Consider the following 18,333-nt stretch of genomic DNA (forward strand, 5'->3'; position numbering starts at 1 on the left):
GGGGGAAGCCAAGTGCTCCGGCCAGGTTGCTGCCAGTAACAGGGTGAGCACTGTACAGACTTATAGATTATATATAGTAAGTCATTATAATAGCGTTTGAAGGCAGGTTTGGATCCTAGAGAAAACAGTCACAATTGTGCTACTTCTGCAGCAGTAATTTCCCCATGGCTTTGGTTATGTTGATCTCCGTTCCTATTTCACAGAGCCCACAGCTACATACATTATATCCAAGTATATGTCTGAAACTCCATAACCTTTGCCAGAGTAACTCTCCAGGAAGCTCTCCTGACCTTTACTTAAGATAAAGAAACCAACTGAAATGAAGAAATAAATGTTCCTTTGATAATACTGTGTAAGCTGTGGCTAACAGCATTAATAAAATAGCTACATTAGGAGAATTTCTTTATCACCAAAAGCAGTGACCAGCTTCAATGGAGCTTTTCATTCACAGTTCACAAATTATTTTCCAAGAATCATTGACTTGTTGTGTAACGATAATTGTGGGTTAATAGAAGCCCTAACTGAACTTTGTACTCTTACACAAAGGACGTACACATACATGACTATATTTGGACACAGCTCCACATGTAGGATTACGTATCTGATTTTCAACTTATAGAATAGTTTTGGCTTTCATATTATAATTTAATTTAAAAAAAAAAAAAGAGTCTTTGAAGCCGGAGGTGAAAAAAAAAACCACCAACAACAACCTGTTACAAAGGGCAACTTTAAAAGTTTAAAAGTGACCATGATTGTTGGTTGGTATATGTACAGAAACTTCTAGAGAAAAATAAAAATAAATTGTTGCTGTGCAGGTATACTATCAGCGTCCAGGGGACGAAACCCCCCTTTTTTTTTTTTTCCTTCAAAATTTTTTTTTTAAATATTAAATTCTTCCTAAAACAGTTTCTAAATAACTGAAAAAAATCCACTAAAAGATTTATAAGAAAACTCAGCAAGTCTGAATTTGTTTTTTTGGGTTAAAGACTGTTTTAATGCAATTCTTTCTAATCTCACTAATTTTAATCCTAACATTTCAGTACATGAATGCTGTATTTAACAGCTATCTGGTTTAGTGAACTGCAGTAATTCACTCTGATAGGATAAATTATTTAAGTTGTTTAGCAAAATGGAAAAGCTACCATGCGCTCTGCTGCAATCGGCAGACACTGTTTAGAAGAGACCTCTGATGATGGAGAGAAACCTTGCCATGAGGAAGAAAGATGCAGAAAGAAGCTCCAAGAAGTCTGTGACTTTGTCAGATAATGTTTCTCATGCCATTTCTTTACTACGCCCTTGCAACCACCCAAAACCACAGAACAGCAGGTACAGCGAAGGGGAGCCAGCGTTTAACAGAATAGTAGCACTTTAGCAGGCAAAGGCAAGATTTGAGGGGTACAGGCTTAAAAAAAAAAAATAAGTTTGGGCACATGTTAAGTAAAGTAGCAAACAATGCAAAGCATCCAGCTTAACATAACTCCTGCTTCCTCCCATTAATTCAAAGGGAAATTTCATTTGAGCAACAAAACGTCACATGCTAAGACAACTTAAAAATGCTTCAGCAGTGGCTATATTTGATGTATTATGTGGAGAATTTTATTTATTTATTTATACACAAAACGCACCGAGCAGCCCGATTTCTGCTCAGCAGAGCTGCCTCCTATGTCCCACAGTATCTGATCCGTACTGGCTCAACACGCTCCTCTCCTCACTCTACGGACAGAGAAACTCCCTCCACCTCCACAATGTGAGTTTTTCCTTGCTTCCCTGGGGCTGGGTGGGTGGGAATTACAGGAGAGGGCCCCCTGCTAAAGGTTATACCTTCAGCCCAAACAATTTCTTTTGGCTGTACATCAAAATGCCACTTGCTTTATCTATTCACTGCGCTGATGTCACTGACCAGCGAAAGGAGCTATCACATGACTGCAGATGACACAATAAATAACAAATATGAAGACCCAAATATAAATATACAATACATATTTTTAAGAAAGTGATGATTCATACTATACTTACAACTTTCAGCCTGATAGTCTGGCACAAACTGCTCGTCATTGTCAGGTACCTGAGCTGAAGAAAGGAAAACAAAAACAAAAAAAAACCAAACAAAAAAACAAAAACAAGGAAAGAATTAAAAGAAGCCAGTAAAGCATAAATAAAGACTCTTGTGCTTAATTTGAAGCACAGCCAAGATTAAAACTCGGATTTTTTTTTTCATTGTTGGGTATGAAAATCAGGCAAGCGCATCATTTTAATATGAGATAAACCCTGGGGTGAAGCTGTGCGGTGCAGGGCGAGTCCAGAGCAGCCCCAGTACACAGCAATGGGGATGGGAGGACGTGAAAACTGACGCTGGCACTGGCCCTGCCTCACTCCCTGCACGAGAGTCTGGACCTACCATGCCACTGGTAAAACCCATCAGCGCTCATTTTCAACATATCTGCACGGAAAGTCTGCATAAAAGCAAATCCTAGTGTTTAACACTTAAGCATTTTTAACCCCGAACTACCACACCTTCGGCTCACTTAAAAGCGATTCCAATTTTTCATTGCAGTCAGCCAACACAGTAGGGGGTTTTTATTACTGTTTTAAATACTCAAAAAAGAACTATTTTACCAGACCACAGAATTCCTGGTTCAATGACGAAATTTCAGACATCAAAAAAAAAAAGATTTACTTAAAGCAAGAATCATTATTAACATCCATTCACCTTGTGTAAGACCATCTTTGCTTTTAGGAAACTTTCATCACAAACCTGAGCTACAAAATACAATCGTTTCACAGTCTACTGATACATAATTTTGCATCTGTGGTACCTCAGTTCCTTTTCATTGGATATCTAAGACATTAGCCATCTCTCATACTGTGTTGTACACTCATTTAAACCATTTAAGCTGAAATACCACTGAACGTATATTATAGGTGAATACATTCAAAGAACTGCGGAACATTACGCTGAGAAGCAGCATCCTCGGAGAACGACTGGTTCTGGGTACATCCCAAGAGAGATCCAGCTTAACGTCCCTGAACTTTGCCATCTTGTCCTCAACATACACTAACTAGAATCATCACAGCAAAGCTGCATAAAATTATCTGTTTGAAAATATTTCAATTTACACAGTTCTTGTCTAACCACGAGCAAATAATTCACATGATCTTAATTAAAAGTTAACATCTGCCATGATCTGGTTACCCAACAAGATCTGAGAGGTAAATACTGGTTACATAATCATTTATCGAAACAGTGACTATCACACCATTAAATACGTTAAATGGTAAAATACAACTTTATTGCCATTCAGAACACTTTCTAAGTTTAGGAAGCATACGTTCCCCTTTATATATGTGCAATTTCTACTAGTTTTAACAGAATTCGTTTGAATTAAAAATACATATTTGATTATAATTACTCACAATTATTTTGAATGTGCACTACAGTACTCTTCACGGACCAGATCTCCACTCCTTACTCAAGAAATATTTCTAATGACTTAACTGAGAATTTTTTTCCTGGGTAAAAGAGTTCAGATCATGCTCATTATACCAAAAAATTATTTGCTCTCGGTTTTAAAATAAATGTTTAAAGTCCTACTGTCTTAATTGCAGCAAATACCCCTTTAGAACAAATGACCTTGGGAAATCTGCAAACACGGATTTGAAAAGAAGTGTGAGTAAGAGAAATACATGAAGTGTCATTAGCATTACTCCGAAAAAAAGCATAGCTATTGTTGCTTTGTTGTTCTTTTTTTTAATAACCTATCTTTTTAGAAGAAACCAGTACCTCTGAGGACATGTTAGCTCCTCAAAGTTTGAAGCTGTATAAAACACGTATTTTAACCAAACCAAATATTCCCAGAATTTTTGAGGCATTATTTTTTTCTTTCCTCCAGAGAAATCACAGGACTTTTACCAGAAATGAACTCAGGGACAATATGAGCCCAAATACTAACACTCTGCAATTTCTGACATTTCATGCAATTGACTGCATGTGAATGTTGGGTATTTTCCTTACAAAAATGCCAAATATTTGACTGTCACAGAAGAATCCAATTATGAAATCAAGGTATCCTACTTAAAAATCAGTTCCTAAGGATTTCTAACATTTCCAATTGTTTTTGAAGGGTTTGTGGGTACATTCAGAGGTAAAGCAATTATATCAAGTAATTTCTTGTTTACAGAAGACACATCCCACACATTTTTCTTAAGCCAGCTATCATTTTCAAATGCAGCAAGGAGGCTAGTATGACTCTAATTTTTTATGCACACACATGCATTTTTAATATATACATACATATGTGTATGTATGTATGTTAATTTGTGAATCCGGGATATCTGAAAAAGGCTAAAAGAAAACAAAAACCCTCCTGTTGAAATAGGGAGGCCACATTTAGTGATTGCAAAACTGGGACAGCAATCTTACGTAACTTTCTAGAGCGCACTCTGCGCACTGGACTGCTTTACTGATGCTTTATTCTGGTTATATCAGTTTAACTTGACTTACTCCAGAACAAATCTGTTGTAGAGATATATATGTATATATCAGTAAATGAGGTCCTTTTTTTTCCAGCCAAAGAGCAAGAAAAAATAAAATACATCTGGTTGAATTGTCACTTTAGAGATACTGTCATTACCCCTAATTTGGTCTGGAGTAAACAAGAAAAATATACTTCAATCATGGATCCCCAAAATTATGAAGGCATATCCAATAGAGATCAAGGCGCATCACTTTATCAGTACTCTAGAAATAGGTGGAGACTATGCCGTCAAAATGTATTTTAAATACAATATTGACATAGCCTTAAAAGCCTCTGTAGGAAAAGGAATACAGCAAGTTAAGAAGTGTTTAAAACCCTGCCAAATATAAACAAAACAAATAACAACATCCAGAATGTTCAACCCAGGAACATACATTTCCTACTGGAATCTAATTTTAGTAGCATCAGTACCTTAGAAACGAGCCCACAAGCCTATACAAAGAAATTAAAAGGACCCACTAACTGTTGGAAGTGAGAACTTAAATTATTCCTTTGTTTAATCTGATATTATTTTTAAACTAGCAGAACTGAAACTCGGACACGATCATACTGCAGAAATGCAAGCAACCATCATCAGCCCAATACGTAGACTTCTTCCACCAGCCTCTTGCTGTGAGAGGGCATATCGTTGGGATACATCATCCCATTACACAAAGAGAAGAGGGCTTTCTAAATTATTCCTTTGTTTAATCTGATATTATTTTTAAACTAGCAGAACTGAAACTCGGACACGATCATACTGCAGAAATGCAAGCAACCATCATCAGCCCAATACGTAGACTTCTTCCACCAGCCTCTTGCTGTGAGAGGGCATATCGTTGGGATACATCATCCCATTACACAAAGAGAAGAGGGCTTTCGTACCTTGAGTTTGGGTAATTACAGGCAGACTTTGTAGCAAATTAAACAGACAGGTAAAGACACTTCAACCTGAATGTCCGAAAGGAAAATGTAACTTGCAGTGTTGCAACTGTCTCACATTTATATGCGTATGCCATTCATTTCCTCTTTTCTTTTATTCACAAAAACTGCAATTCAGCAAGGCTGCATAAAATCTTCATTGGTCTTCTGTTAACATACTCAACACAAGACACAATGCATAAATCACCAAAACTTTTTTTTTTTCCACTTTGCCATTCAGAGGAAAATTGAAAAAGGTATCTGAAATGATCGTCTAACTGAATGAGAATATTTCCCTGAGCTACTTAATTATGGGGGTTTGAGAAGGCAAGTATATTCCAAAAGACTAATAAAAGGTTTTGAAGGATATTAAGCACGTGGCTTTTACTGCTAATAGCAGAAGCAGCTACATTAGTTCATTCCACATTCAGAGCCATCAAGTCTCAAACTCCTGAAGCAGACAACATCTGCAGCATAAGCTATCCAGCTCAGTCCAGGTTATTACCAAAAGCTTTCTTTTTCTTCTGATTATAGCTATAATGTCTCAAGAGGATTTGGGAAGTGTACAGAAATGTTAATGATGATCTTGAGGATGTTATCAGTTTAGATTTTACAGTTTCACTACCTACTGAGTTAAAATCAGTTTGCCAAAAGCAAACATTCACAGCACAAAAATACTTAATACTTGTTTGTAGCTTTTAGAGCTTTAAAAAGCCTTTGAAAAGTTGAACTGACAGCTCATTTTGCAAAGGGAAAGCAATCTGGAAAAAAAAAAGTTTAAAACGAGGGCCTGTTAGCTTGCTTTCATTGCAAGTAAACAAAAATAAAAAGTCCCCATTAACAAGCATCCAGGACAAAAGGAGTTAATATTTAATTAAAACCAGCTCTATCCACTGTAACAATGACCTGGAGCCAAACAAGGCAGAAGATGTATGAGTCATTCTTTCTGCCAGTGAATGAGACAGCTGATCTCCGAAGCAATTCCTCAAGACAAGCAGTCAGAACTGGAGTTCTGCCTCCATTCACAAAAACACAGTCCAGCATGAACCATGTGGCCCCAACCACAAGCTTTTCATGTCACACCCTTCCAGAAAGCTACAGCAAAGTAAACTTGAACTTTAGGCATAAACACACTGATTTCACTGCTTTGTCTCAAGATGCAGCACAGACCTGCTGAGGAACGTATTTAATAAATGAAAAGTTAAGCGAACTATACAGGGCTCAAATTTAACTCTTCCTTCTCCCAATCACAAACTGCTTCCAAAAGCTCAGCTGCACTCAAGGGAAAGGTGTTCCTGTTAAAAAACGGAAACTTTCCAGAAAAACAAGAAGCTGCAAACCTCCTTGCTTCACTTAAAACTTTATTTTGGGTAGCAGAACACTTCCTGTGTTACTGTGTTCTCTGACCTCAAGCTTCACTTTTAGAGCTAAGAGCAATTCGTTTTAAAATATCAATGATTTATTCAAAGTGGCAAAAGAAATTGAAATTGACAGGGAATTATATATGAACGGTAGTATTTTGGCTTCAGCTAAAATAAGACTTCAGGTCTCAACAGTAATGAGTCTATTGAATTTTCTTTGATTCATTGTTACTTCTGAGTATCTGAAAGATTGTATAAATTTTAAGTATTCCTGAAAGAGCTGCGGGGGGAGCTCCTCAAAGTTTGAAGCTGTATAAAACACGTATTTTAACCAAACCAAATATTCCCAGAATTTTTGAGGCATTATTTTTTTCTTTCCTCCAGAGAAATCACAGGACTTTTACCAGAAATGAACTCAGGGACAATATGAGCCCAAATACTAACACTCTGCAATTTCTGACATTTCATGCAATTGACTGCATGTGAATGTTGGGTATTTTCCTTACAAAAATGCCAAATATTTGACTGTCACAGAAGAATCCAATTATGAAATCAAGGTATCCTACTTAAAAATCAGTTCCTAAGGATTTCTAACATTTCCAATTGTTTTTGAAGGGTTTGTGGGTACATTCAGAGGTAAAGCAATTATATCAAGTAATTTCTTGTTTACAGAAGACACATCCCACACATTTTTCTTAAGCCAGCTATCATTTTCAAATGCAGCAAGGAGGCTAGTATGACTCTAATTTTTTATGCACACACATGCATTTTTAATATATACATACATATGTGTATGTATGTATGTTAATTTGTGAATCCGGGATATCTGAAAAAGGCTAAAAGAAAACAAAAACCCTCCTGTTGAAATAGGGAGGCCACATTTAGTGATTGCAAAACTGGGACAGCAATCTTACGTAACTTTCTAGAGCGCACTCTGCGCACTGGACTGCTTTACTGATGCTTTATTCTGGTTATATCAGTTTAACTTGACTTACTCCAGAACAAATCTGTTGTAGAGATATATATGTATATATCAGTAAATGAGGTCCTTTTTTTTCCAGCCAAAGAGCAAGAAAAAATAAAATACATCTGGTTGAATTGTCACTTTAGAGATACTGTCATTACCCCTAATTTGGTCTGGAGTAAACAAGAAAAATATACTTCAATCATGGATCCCCAAAATTATGAAGGCATATCCAATAGAGATCAAGGCGCATCACTTTATCAGTACTCTAGAAATAGGTGGAGACTATGCCGTCAAAATGTATTTTAAATACAATATTGACATAGCCTTAAAAGCCTCTGTAGGAAAAGGAATACAGCAAGTTAAGAAGTGTTTAAAACCCTGCCAAATATAAACAAAACAAATAACAACATCCAGAATGTTCAACCCAGGAACATACATTTCCTACTGGAATCTAATTTTAGTAGCATCAGTACCTTAGAAACGAGCCCACAAGCCTATACAAAGAAATTAAAAGGACCCACTAACTGTTGGAAGTGAGAACTTAAATTATTCCTTTGTTTAATCTGATATTATTTTTAAACTAGCAGAACTGAAACTCGGACACGATCATACTGCAGAAATGCAAGCAACCATCATCAGCCCAATACGTAGACTTCTTCCACCAGCCTCTTGCTGTGAGAGGGCATATCGTTGGGATACATCATCCCATTACACAAAGAGAAGAGGGCTTTCGTACCTTGAGTTTGGGTAATTACAGGCAGACTTTGTAGCAAATTAAACAGACAGGTAAAGACACTTCAACCTGAATGTCCGAAAGGAAAATGTAACTTGCAGTGTTGCAACTGTCTGCACATTTATATGCGTATGCCATTCGGTACCTTGAGTCTGGGTAATTACAGGCAGACTTTGTAGCAAATTAAACAGACAGGTAAAGACACTTCAACCTGAATGTCCGAAAGGAAAATGTAACTTGCAGTGTTGCAACTGTCTGCACATTTATATGCGTATGCCATTCATTTCCTCTTTTCTTTTATTCACAAATACTGCAATTCAGCAAGGCTGCCATAAAATCTTCATTGGTCTTCTGTTAACATACTCAACACAAGACACAATGCATAAATCACCAAAACTTTTTTTTTTTCCACTTTGCCATTCAGAGGAAAATTGAAAAAGGTATCTGAAATGATCGTCTAACTGAATGAGAATATTTCCCTGAGCTACTTAATTATGGGGGTTTGAGAAGGCAAGTATATTCCAAAAGACTAATAAAAGGTTTTGAAGGATATTAAGCACGTGGCTTTTACTGCTAATAGCAGAAGCAGCTACATTAGTTCATTCCACATTCAGAGCCATCAAGTCTCAAACTCCTGAAGCAGACAACATCTGCAGCATAAGCTATCCAGCTCAGTCCAGGTTATTACCAAAAGCTTTCTTTTTCTTCTGATTATAGCTATAATGTCTCAAGAGGATTTGGGAAGTGTACAGAAATGTTAATGATGATCTTGAGGATGTTATCAGTTTAGATTTTACAGTTTCACTACCTACTGAGTTAAAATCAGTTTGCCAAAAGCAAACATTCACAGCACAAAAATACTTAATACTTGTTTGTAGCTTTTAGAGCTTTAAAAAGCCTTTGAAAAGTTGAACTGACAGCTCATTTTGCAAAGGGAAAGCAATCTGGAAAAAAAAAAGTTTAAAACGAGGGCCTGTTAGCTTGCTTTCATTGCAAGTAAACAAAAATAAAAAGTCCCCATTAACAAGCATCCAGGACAAAAGGAGTTAATATTTAATTAAAACCAGCTCTATCCACTGTAACAATGACCTGGAGCCAAACAAGGCAGAAGATGTATGAGTCATTCTTTCTGCCAGTGAATGAGACAGCTGATCTCCGAAGCAATTCCTCAAGACAAGCAGTCAGAACTGGAGTTCTGCCTCCATTCACAAAAACACAGTCCAGCATGAACCATGTGGCCCCAACCACAAGCTTTTCATGTCACACCCTTCCAGAAAGCTACAGCAAAGTAAACTTGAACTTTAGGCATAAACACACTGATTTCACTGCTTTGTCTCAAGATGCAGCACAGACCTGCTGAGGAACGTATTTAATAAATGAAAAGTTAAGCGAACTATACAGGGCTCAAATTTAACTCTTCCTTCTCCCAATCACAAACTGCTTCCAAAAGCTCAGCTGCACTCAAGGGAAAGGTGTTCCTGTTAAAAAACGGAAACTTTCCAGAAAAACAAGAAGCTGCAAACCTCCTTGCTTCACTTAAAACTTTATTTTGGGTAGCAGAACACTTCCTGTGTTACTGTGTTCTCTGACCTCAAGCTTCACTTTTAGAGCTAAGAGCAATTCGTTTTAAAATATCAATGATTTATTCAAAGTGGCAAAAGAAATTGAAATTGACAGGGAATTATATATGAACGGTAGTATTTTGGCTTCAGCTAAAATAAGACTTCAGGTCTCAACAGTAATGAGTCTATTGAATTTTCTTTGATTCATTGTTACTTCTGAGTATCTGAAAGATTGTATAAATTTTAAGTATTCCTGACAAGATGGTAAAAAATATTATTTCCCATAAGCACCGGATTTGCTGTCAAAACAACCCAAAACCCTTTTTACATAAAGTGAGATGCTCTGACTAATAAACTTAAATGCAGTTCAAAACTAGCTCCAGTCCTCAAAATTCTTCCTTATGTGAATAATCCCTAGGAATATGAAGATGGGTTTGTAGAATCTGCTCTTCATTTGCTGCTATACTAAAAATGAGAAAAAAGTTAGCTTAAAAGGAACACTCACATTTAACATTTCGCTACATCCCTCATGGTTCACAAACTCCACTACGCCTTTGAAAATTAACATTTTGAGTAAAAGGCATCTACTTTTCCAGCAAACAAGAAAAACGTTAAAAAGTTTATTACTACACAGACTTTCAGACTTGTAGATTTCTGGTGGGTTTATTTCTTTTGGATTTCTTTTTAAAAGAGAATCCCCTCTCTCCCCCCCATTTTGCCTAATCTAACTTTTCTCCTTTTTTTGTGCACTTAAGATCAAAAGTTACGAGTATTTGAAAGCCAAATCTGTCAGCTCACTAGAATACAAAAAAAAAAAAAAAAAACAACCCAAATGAAAGTTTTTTCACTGCTTTTTAGAGTGGCTGTCCCCATCAGACAGATTCAGCCACAGAGGTATTAAATTAGCATTTCTTGATTATTTTTGCTCCTATAAAGATGTGGATAGTTCTTGAATATGGCTACACAGCATTTGCCTTACACTGGATAAATTCTACAGCTTTTTGGCAGAAGAAAGCTAGTTAGCCAAAATAAGCTGCTGCACATTTTCACCGATCTAAATGAAGTCACTTTAACTAGACTAATATTTGAAGATCTACTACTTTCTTTAATTAAAAATAATCCTTTGAGAACTAGAAACTACTCATTTTCATACCTCCTCATTTAAGAAATAAACTAGAAGTCAACATTAGCTTAGACATCACCGTGACGCTTGTGCATCCTTCATGATAGGAGAACAGAGGGCAGAAACTTATTTCCTGAAGTTCATTCCAAATTTGGTTATTAATTATTTGAGAGAAATAACTTACTTTCAGATACCAAGAACTGGCTTTCAAATCCTGGTAGCCTGTAGTAGCCATCCACTCAATTTAGCTAAGCTGCAGTAGAGGCATGAACCCGTTACCTGTAGCTATTATCTCAAACCACTTACTGTTCACTTAATCTTTTTGTATTTTTTCAGGTGACCCAAAAAACATTACATTTTTCAGTTTATTACCATCTGAGAAGCGTATTATCTATTGCTCTAAGAAGCAGATCTAGTGCGTAAATTCATTATTTGTCTTTGCTTGGGATGCCTTTTACGTATCTTTAACAAGCTCTAGGAGAAACTAGTATCTGAAAGAGTAATTTTAAATAAAAATCTGGGGTTTTTGTTAATCTAAATGCTTAAACCAAATGCTTTCACAATGGAAAGGAGACTTTCACTCACTAAGAATTTGTTCTCTCTCTTCTTTTTATTCCAGAATAAGAAGTAACAGCTACCATGATGAGATGACATTAGATTAATATTTGAACCATTTTTTTCAAGTCACCGAACAATTGCTATCTGCCAAAACCAATCTGATTCCAAATATACAGAATCAATAAAGTCATTTTATAATATTATCATGACAAAATGTTGCCATCAAGTTATTTAAATATAAAACAAAAGATAATATCTGAATAATATTTGCCTTGGTTAGCAATAGGCAATTTTAACTATTTCCTTTCAAGTTTGAAGGTTGAAACAATTATTAAAGGCTTCCCACTTTCAATTTCTGGCATCAGGAAACAGTTATAATCTACCTTCTGTCCTGCATAACAATGGACATGAGGGAACTGTGTTCAGAGTAAGTTTTACATCTAAATAATTTAGACTCTTTCCTACATATTTAATACTACACAGAGTAAGAAGCAAAACTCATTTCCATAAAAATCTAGTATGCAGCTAGTGGAATACATTTGTAAGTTTTCTGTAAGTAGTATTCAACTTGTTAATTATGGAGTAATAAAATATTAAAGAGGTTACTGAATTGTTTACATTTTGGATTAATTCTTTAATACATGTGAACCTCCCACCATTTTCAATCGGAAAAGAATACATTTCTTTTACGTTTACTTGTTTACCACCAACTTGTCACAGGTGACACTAACTGTAAAAATCTCCAGGCTAAAATACGTGATGTAGTAAGGATAGCTTCAGGAAAAGCAAAACAAAAAAATCCACAAGCATTTTTTGTGTGTCATAAAATGCAACTCACTTTCTTCTCCTAACTAGTAAGTAGATTTTTGACCTGGTTACTCCCCAGTGGGGATCTGAACTCGTGGGAGAAACCTGGTCAGCTGCCACTGCTTTTCTTAAAAAGGGTCAAGATGTTTTAAAATTTCATGGTCATTTCCCTGGCTCCAGAGCATTATGAAAAGAAATATGTAAACATTACTGATGCTGCCAAATTGGCAGACTTCTAGCCTATGAAGGTCCAGAAGAACATAAATGGACACATCTAGCAATGGGTAAACAAGTCTGATTTCAAAATCTGTTTCCTGGCTAAGCTCAATCATGTAGACATTTGAGCACATCTACAATATCCTCAAACACTAGTAGATTATAAAGACTACCAAAAGATGTTTTGGGTGGGTTTTTTTAATAAAAATTTGGGATCAAGTTAATAGCTCAATATTTGATTTTCTCATCTTGACTTTTTATTTCCGTTTTAGTTTAGCCTTTAGAAAAGCTGTGCAAAGTTTGTGTTTTATGGAACAGCTAAAACCATGGCGTGGCCTGAAACACACAGTTTTCTTAACATATTTCTAGAACACTGAAAAATCCGTAATATTTATTTGTAATATGCTGTGGAAAAATATAACATTCTTTAGCTTTACTATCCTCTGCTAACGAAAAGGCAACTTTTTTTTTTATTTAAAAATACTTACCAGATGATGCTATCTGCTTTTACAAAGGCTCCTCAACCTAGCTGACACAGGACTAGACACCTTTCTCTCTCAAAACCTATCTAAATTTATTAAGTGAAATAGACTCAGCTAAAGAGAAGAAAAGGCTTTCAAACAATTCATTCTAGTCTAAAATAAGCAGTGCCTCCAGAATAAAAATTGCCATTACAGTAATTTATGTACCTACAGAAATGATTAAACCAGTTTTACATTCCATATTATTTTTCAAACTTACATTATTATCTGCACATGCATTATGAATCTGCCTGTATTTTTCTGACTTATAATCAAAGAATATTAATCAGTTTAGAAACAAAACCATCCATGCCAGTGAAAAATCAAACTAAAAGTTCTCCTTTCCATCAAAAAATAGTATCTTTTGAGTAGTATTTTAACATACTTCTGGCTTGTTAGAATGAATGAGATGATACAAAATAAAGAGATCCTTAGGAAAATTACCACAGGGAGACAGTTACAGTTGTATCTGATCATTATACTACAAAAAATGATCTTAGTACAGGACATTCTGTTTTCAATGATTAGGAAAGAACCATATTAATTCACAAAAATATATCCTCTGATCCATTAATTTAAAGAGGACTTTTTGATTATATACAGAATAACCACATGCTAAAAATAATGCTAGGACAATAAAAATGTCAGCAAAATAAACAATACCCCACAACTTACTTATAGGTTAAGAACTTGACTAACTATATATAAAGCTGTTAAAACAAAATCAGTATGTAGGCAAGTAGTCATCAGCAATATTTTCCTCCTTCTATGAAAACCAGCAGCAAGCAGTTCACCCCAACATTCATCCTTTCCCAAAAAAGCATAACATCTATTCTATAAACAACTGTGCATGATAAAAATTCAACATATGTGAATAATCACATTCATTTAAATCAGGATAAATTTGGAGATTATGTTAACTTGCATCAAAATCAGATTTATCTCAGATGCAGAAGTTTACATAAAAATTTCAACCAGAAATATTAAGAACAGACAATGCATAAAAATCTTTATTCTTGAAAACAATATTGTACATATCAAAGAAAAAAAAATCAGAAAATATTGCTGAAGAGAACAAATACACTTCAACAAGCAGAAAGCTACCTTGCATTTTGTTAAAGTTCTCTTAATGCAGCAGCTCACTTTTTGTTATTGTTAAATGAATCTCTCAACAGCTACTCTAAATTCAGATTTCTACATTATTGTTCTTAAACATTCTCTCTTCAGTAGCATGTGCTCTGCAAGATTATTTGAAATACTTAAAAGCACAAGCAGGTGTAAAACAGACCGATGCCAGTTTTCTAATCACCCAGTACACAATCCCACAACTACAAATACGAAGACAAAAATAACATGCAAAATATTTAAAGGCTTCTGGAAAAAAAAAAAAAAAAAAAAAGAAATAGTACTTTTTAAGTATTCCATACACACCTAATGTTCTGTGTTGTGAACAAGGTGGAAAGAAGACACTTGCACTTAAATCTTGAAGCATCCCGTCCCGATGAACCCAGAGAAACTAATTTCTGCCATCAGAAAAGTACTCCACCAGAACACCAAATAATTACATGTGCTGCTCTAAAGGAAACAGCAAGCCCAGTTCTGGCTGTATGTAGTCTCTCGAGGTACAATAATATAAACCTGATCAATTGCAATTAAAATCTGAACAGAGGCTTAGAACTTGAAGTCTTGGTGCATTAGTTCTTGCCAAAAGCAGATGTGATTGTGAGCTGGAAGCAATTTCTCCTGGTAATTTGTGATGACACTGGGTAGAGCAGCCCCAGAGTCCCCAAAGACAAACTCATCAGAGGCTCTAATGTATGCATGACACATGAGGTGGCTCTTTTAGAGCTCAATTAATTGGGCTGAACATTAAGACAGCAAGTTCAGGACTTTTTTTTTTTTCTTCCCCCTCCAGAGTTGTTTTTCCTCTTTTTACAAGCAGTTTTTTCCCTTACCTTCTGCAAGCCATGTCTCCTGTAATTGGCTCAGATCTTGAAAGAGTTCTGCAAAAAGATGAAGACATGGATAAAAAACTCACACCTTTAATCTCTTCATAAGATTAAAATATGTTTGAAAATATATTTTTCCTGAAGAACAATGTATGTGAATCCTATTTTGGCAGTCAAACATACAAAGTAGGTATTTTCGAGTTGCAGTTAATGATTTTTCTACATCTATTATTAAAAAAGAAGTACTTACTGTATTATTTTATCAACTCTTGAAATAATAACCAGAATCTTAACCAAGCTCTATAATATAAAAGGTTCATTCAGCAATACATAGAAAAGTTAAAAATTATAATCTTTCTTACAGGTGAACTATTTCTCCTTATACAATTCAGGCCTCCTCCTGCAATATCTGCCCCAGATAAAGCTCTCTCGGACTTCAACGGGAGTTCTGCCTGAGCAATGACCGAGTATTTTTATTAGTGGGGTCGTAACTATCATATAAAAATTTTGAAGCAAAGATCTGAGATGCTGCAACAGCAAATAGAAATGGGAAATCTTTTGTACTTCCCCTTATGTTTTACTTTGTATGACAAGAGAATCACCACTATTTCCTCTATGCTGTACTCACTGTACTTCTTTAAAGTGAAACCACTTTCTCCATGGACTGAGTTTTGCAGCAGCTTATCTTTTTTTGCAATTCACTGAAATCAATTGCTTATAATGGGTGTAAACCAGAGCAGCGTTCGGCTTACTTGCAAAGCTCAGAAACTCAGTTATGAAAATTCTGTTTACTAAGACTAAGTAGGATATTTGAACTGACAAATGGTTTATTTTAATTTACTGTATTTTGAGAGAGACTTCCTCTTTTATGAATGCTGACAGATAACTATTTACAAACACTTAAATGACAGAAGCTATTCATTTATCCTGTGGACTGATACTTCGTGTTCATGTTGGGAAATCATTTAACTGAAAATCAGAAAGTTGTTTTCTTTTCAATCTACCCTAGAAGAAACTTTTCCAACAAGTAAGTAGGGATTTTGAAAAGTGTATCAATGTGTCCTCACCCTGATAAGGTTTATATAGGGGTAAGCTGTAGGTCCCTATATACCTTCCTATACGTCATACGTACTTATAGAGGTGTAGGCGTAGCATCTATACTGACCCTGTAACCTAAGTAAGTGTTAACAGCTATTGCTAGAATACAGTTCTCCAGCTACAATCATGTGAGTGGCTACTGATGAGACTAAGTTACAAATCTTTGGCCCTCCAAAACTTCGTCCACTCTAGACTTCCTTAACCAAATTTCCCCGGATTTTTAACCGTACTGGTGTTACACAGCAATAGAAACAGGCTACCAGACACCAGGAGCCTGACTACTAGCTCTACAGTAAAACTGGAGTAAAAACCAACAGTCTCCACACCGGCATTCTCTCTCCTGCTACCACCAGTGAACACACACCAGTGAAAAGGATGTTAAAAGATAAAGGAAAGCCCTGAACCTCAAGAGGCCTGAAGGTGGAAAAAGCCAGGTGCTATGACTCGTGTCAGATGCTGCAAAGGCTTGGCCTCAGTGCACGACATCCATGTGCCACATGTGCAGCAGTACCTAAAATGCAACAGGGTAAGTCAAGGAAAGAATATCAACTTTATCAGTTTATTGCCTTTGCCCGTTTGTTTTGCAGTAGTAAATGCAATTTTCTTGTCTTGTTTATTCAGATTGATCTAGATATATTTATCTCCAAAATAAATAAATAAATAGCTCTCAAAAAGCTTCTCTGCATTAGTAAGTGGGAGGAAGGGGGGGGGAGCAAGCCCTCACCTTCTGAATCATGAGCCAGGTCTCTGTTAATGAATTTTCTTTTCCTGACATTTGTCGGTCTCTCATTACAGTTTCTCCCACGCGGATTCTATAAACAGGAAAGATCAGTTACTTTAGAAATCTGAGGGGTTTGTTGGGTTTTTTTTTCATTTAATCAAGAATACTCAAAGCCAGCATGAATACTTTACATTTTCGAACAGGGAAATGATCGTCTTGCAGCCTCCAATTTCTCGCAAAAGATATTGCTGAGCACCTAACATCCTCCAAAAGATTGCTGTGTCTAAATGCAATGCATTTCTATCTATCTATGTAGACATCTATTTGTACAGATACATATATAATGTGTTCAAGCAGCAACACAATACCAACCATGTATTTTTAGCATCTAAAGTACACAAACCTACACAATAGCACATAAATCCCCTCTGCATAAGCTACGCAGGAGAACCCAGATATGAGATTATAATAGACTGCTTTGTTTCCCTGTGTTACTTATAACATTGTTTGCGAAGTCCTGAAAGCAAAGAAAAAAAGGAAAAAAAAACGTTAACGTTTGCCTCAACTTCATTCTTCTGAGCGTTGCAGGCAAACGCAGCCAGAAACTTTGAATGCAGCTGTTGCTGCTCTTGCCTCTCTCATCCGCTAATCATGTCCATGATTTTTAATCATCCCAAAACTGTCTTTAAAAGAACATGATGCTTTATTGAAATAACTAAGAAAACAGGCTCATCTTGCAGGCAAAGCTCCCAGATGAAGAGTCGCCCCTACAGCGGTAACAAAGCAGATACTCTGGCTGCAAAACTCCCCCACAGAAATAAGTCGGAGTCAAGTTTATAAACACCAACTTTGAACTGATCACTCACATTGGTGACCATGTAAGGCACTTGCTGGTCATAAAATCCATCCATTCTGCAGCTCTTCCACAAGTCTTAGCTCAGTGTTTTATTTACTGGGCATTTGATCTGGAGATTTCCTCGGGATCTGGACTCCAATCAGCCTAGAGGGGAATACAAGATGGCTTTTAGGTTTTAAAAAAAAAAAAAAAAAAAAAAAAATCATCCATGAACTGCTTGAATTTGCATAGCTAATTAACCTCAAAGAGTCCCATTCATAAAAACAACCCTCCCTTCTCTGCCTTCACCTGGGTTACACGCTTCTGCCAGGAAAACACGGAGCAAAAGCACTTCGAGGCAGCAGCAGAAAGCAAGGCGAGAGGCAGGGTTTTATTTACACTCCCCGCCGTATCCCCCAGGCGATCCCCGCGAGGGGCCGGCCCGCG

At 36.2% G+C, this 18,333-nt stretch overlaps 1 protein-coding gene across 1 annotated transcript in view; it reads right to left on the reverse strand.

Annotated features, from left to right (window-relative positions):
* The window catches only part of ETV1 (ETS variant 1), a 69,151-nt gene extending 51,154 nt beyond the window's left edge, over window positions 1-17,997 (reverse strand). Inside the window, exons 1-4 of the mRNA XM_009281034.2 lie at window positions 17,918-17,997; window positions 17,055-17,142; window positions 15,239-15,286; window positions 2,017-2,070 (exon numbers count right to left, since the gene is read on the reverse strand). Coding sequence (XP_009279309.1) covers window positions 2,017-2,070; window positions 15,239-15,286; window positions 17,055-17,142; window positions 17,918-17,962 — 235 coding nt within the window. The 5' untranslated portion in view covers window positions 17,963-17,997. The remainder of the gene's footprint in view (window positions 1-2,016; window positions 2,071-15,238; window positions 15,287-17,054; window positions 17,143-17,917) is intronic.
* Between the last annotated feature and the right edge of the window lie 336 nt (window positions 17,998-18,333).

This window comes from Aptenodytes forsteri, unplaced genomic scaffold (assembly GCF_000699145.1).
Source record: "Aptenodytes forsteri isolate BGI_AS27 unplaced genomic scaffold, ASM69914v1 Scaffold292, whole genome shotgun sequence".
In the NCBI taxonomy this organism is placed as follows: domain Eukaryota; kingdom Metazoa; phylum Chordata; class Aves; order Sphenisciformes; family Spheniscidae; genus Aptenodytes; species Aptenodytes forsteri.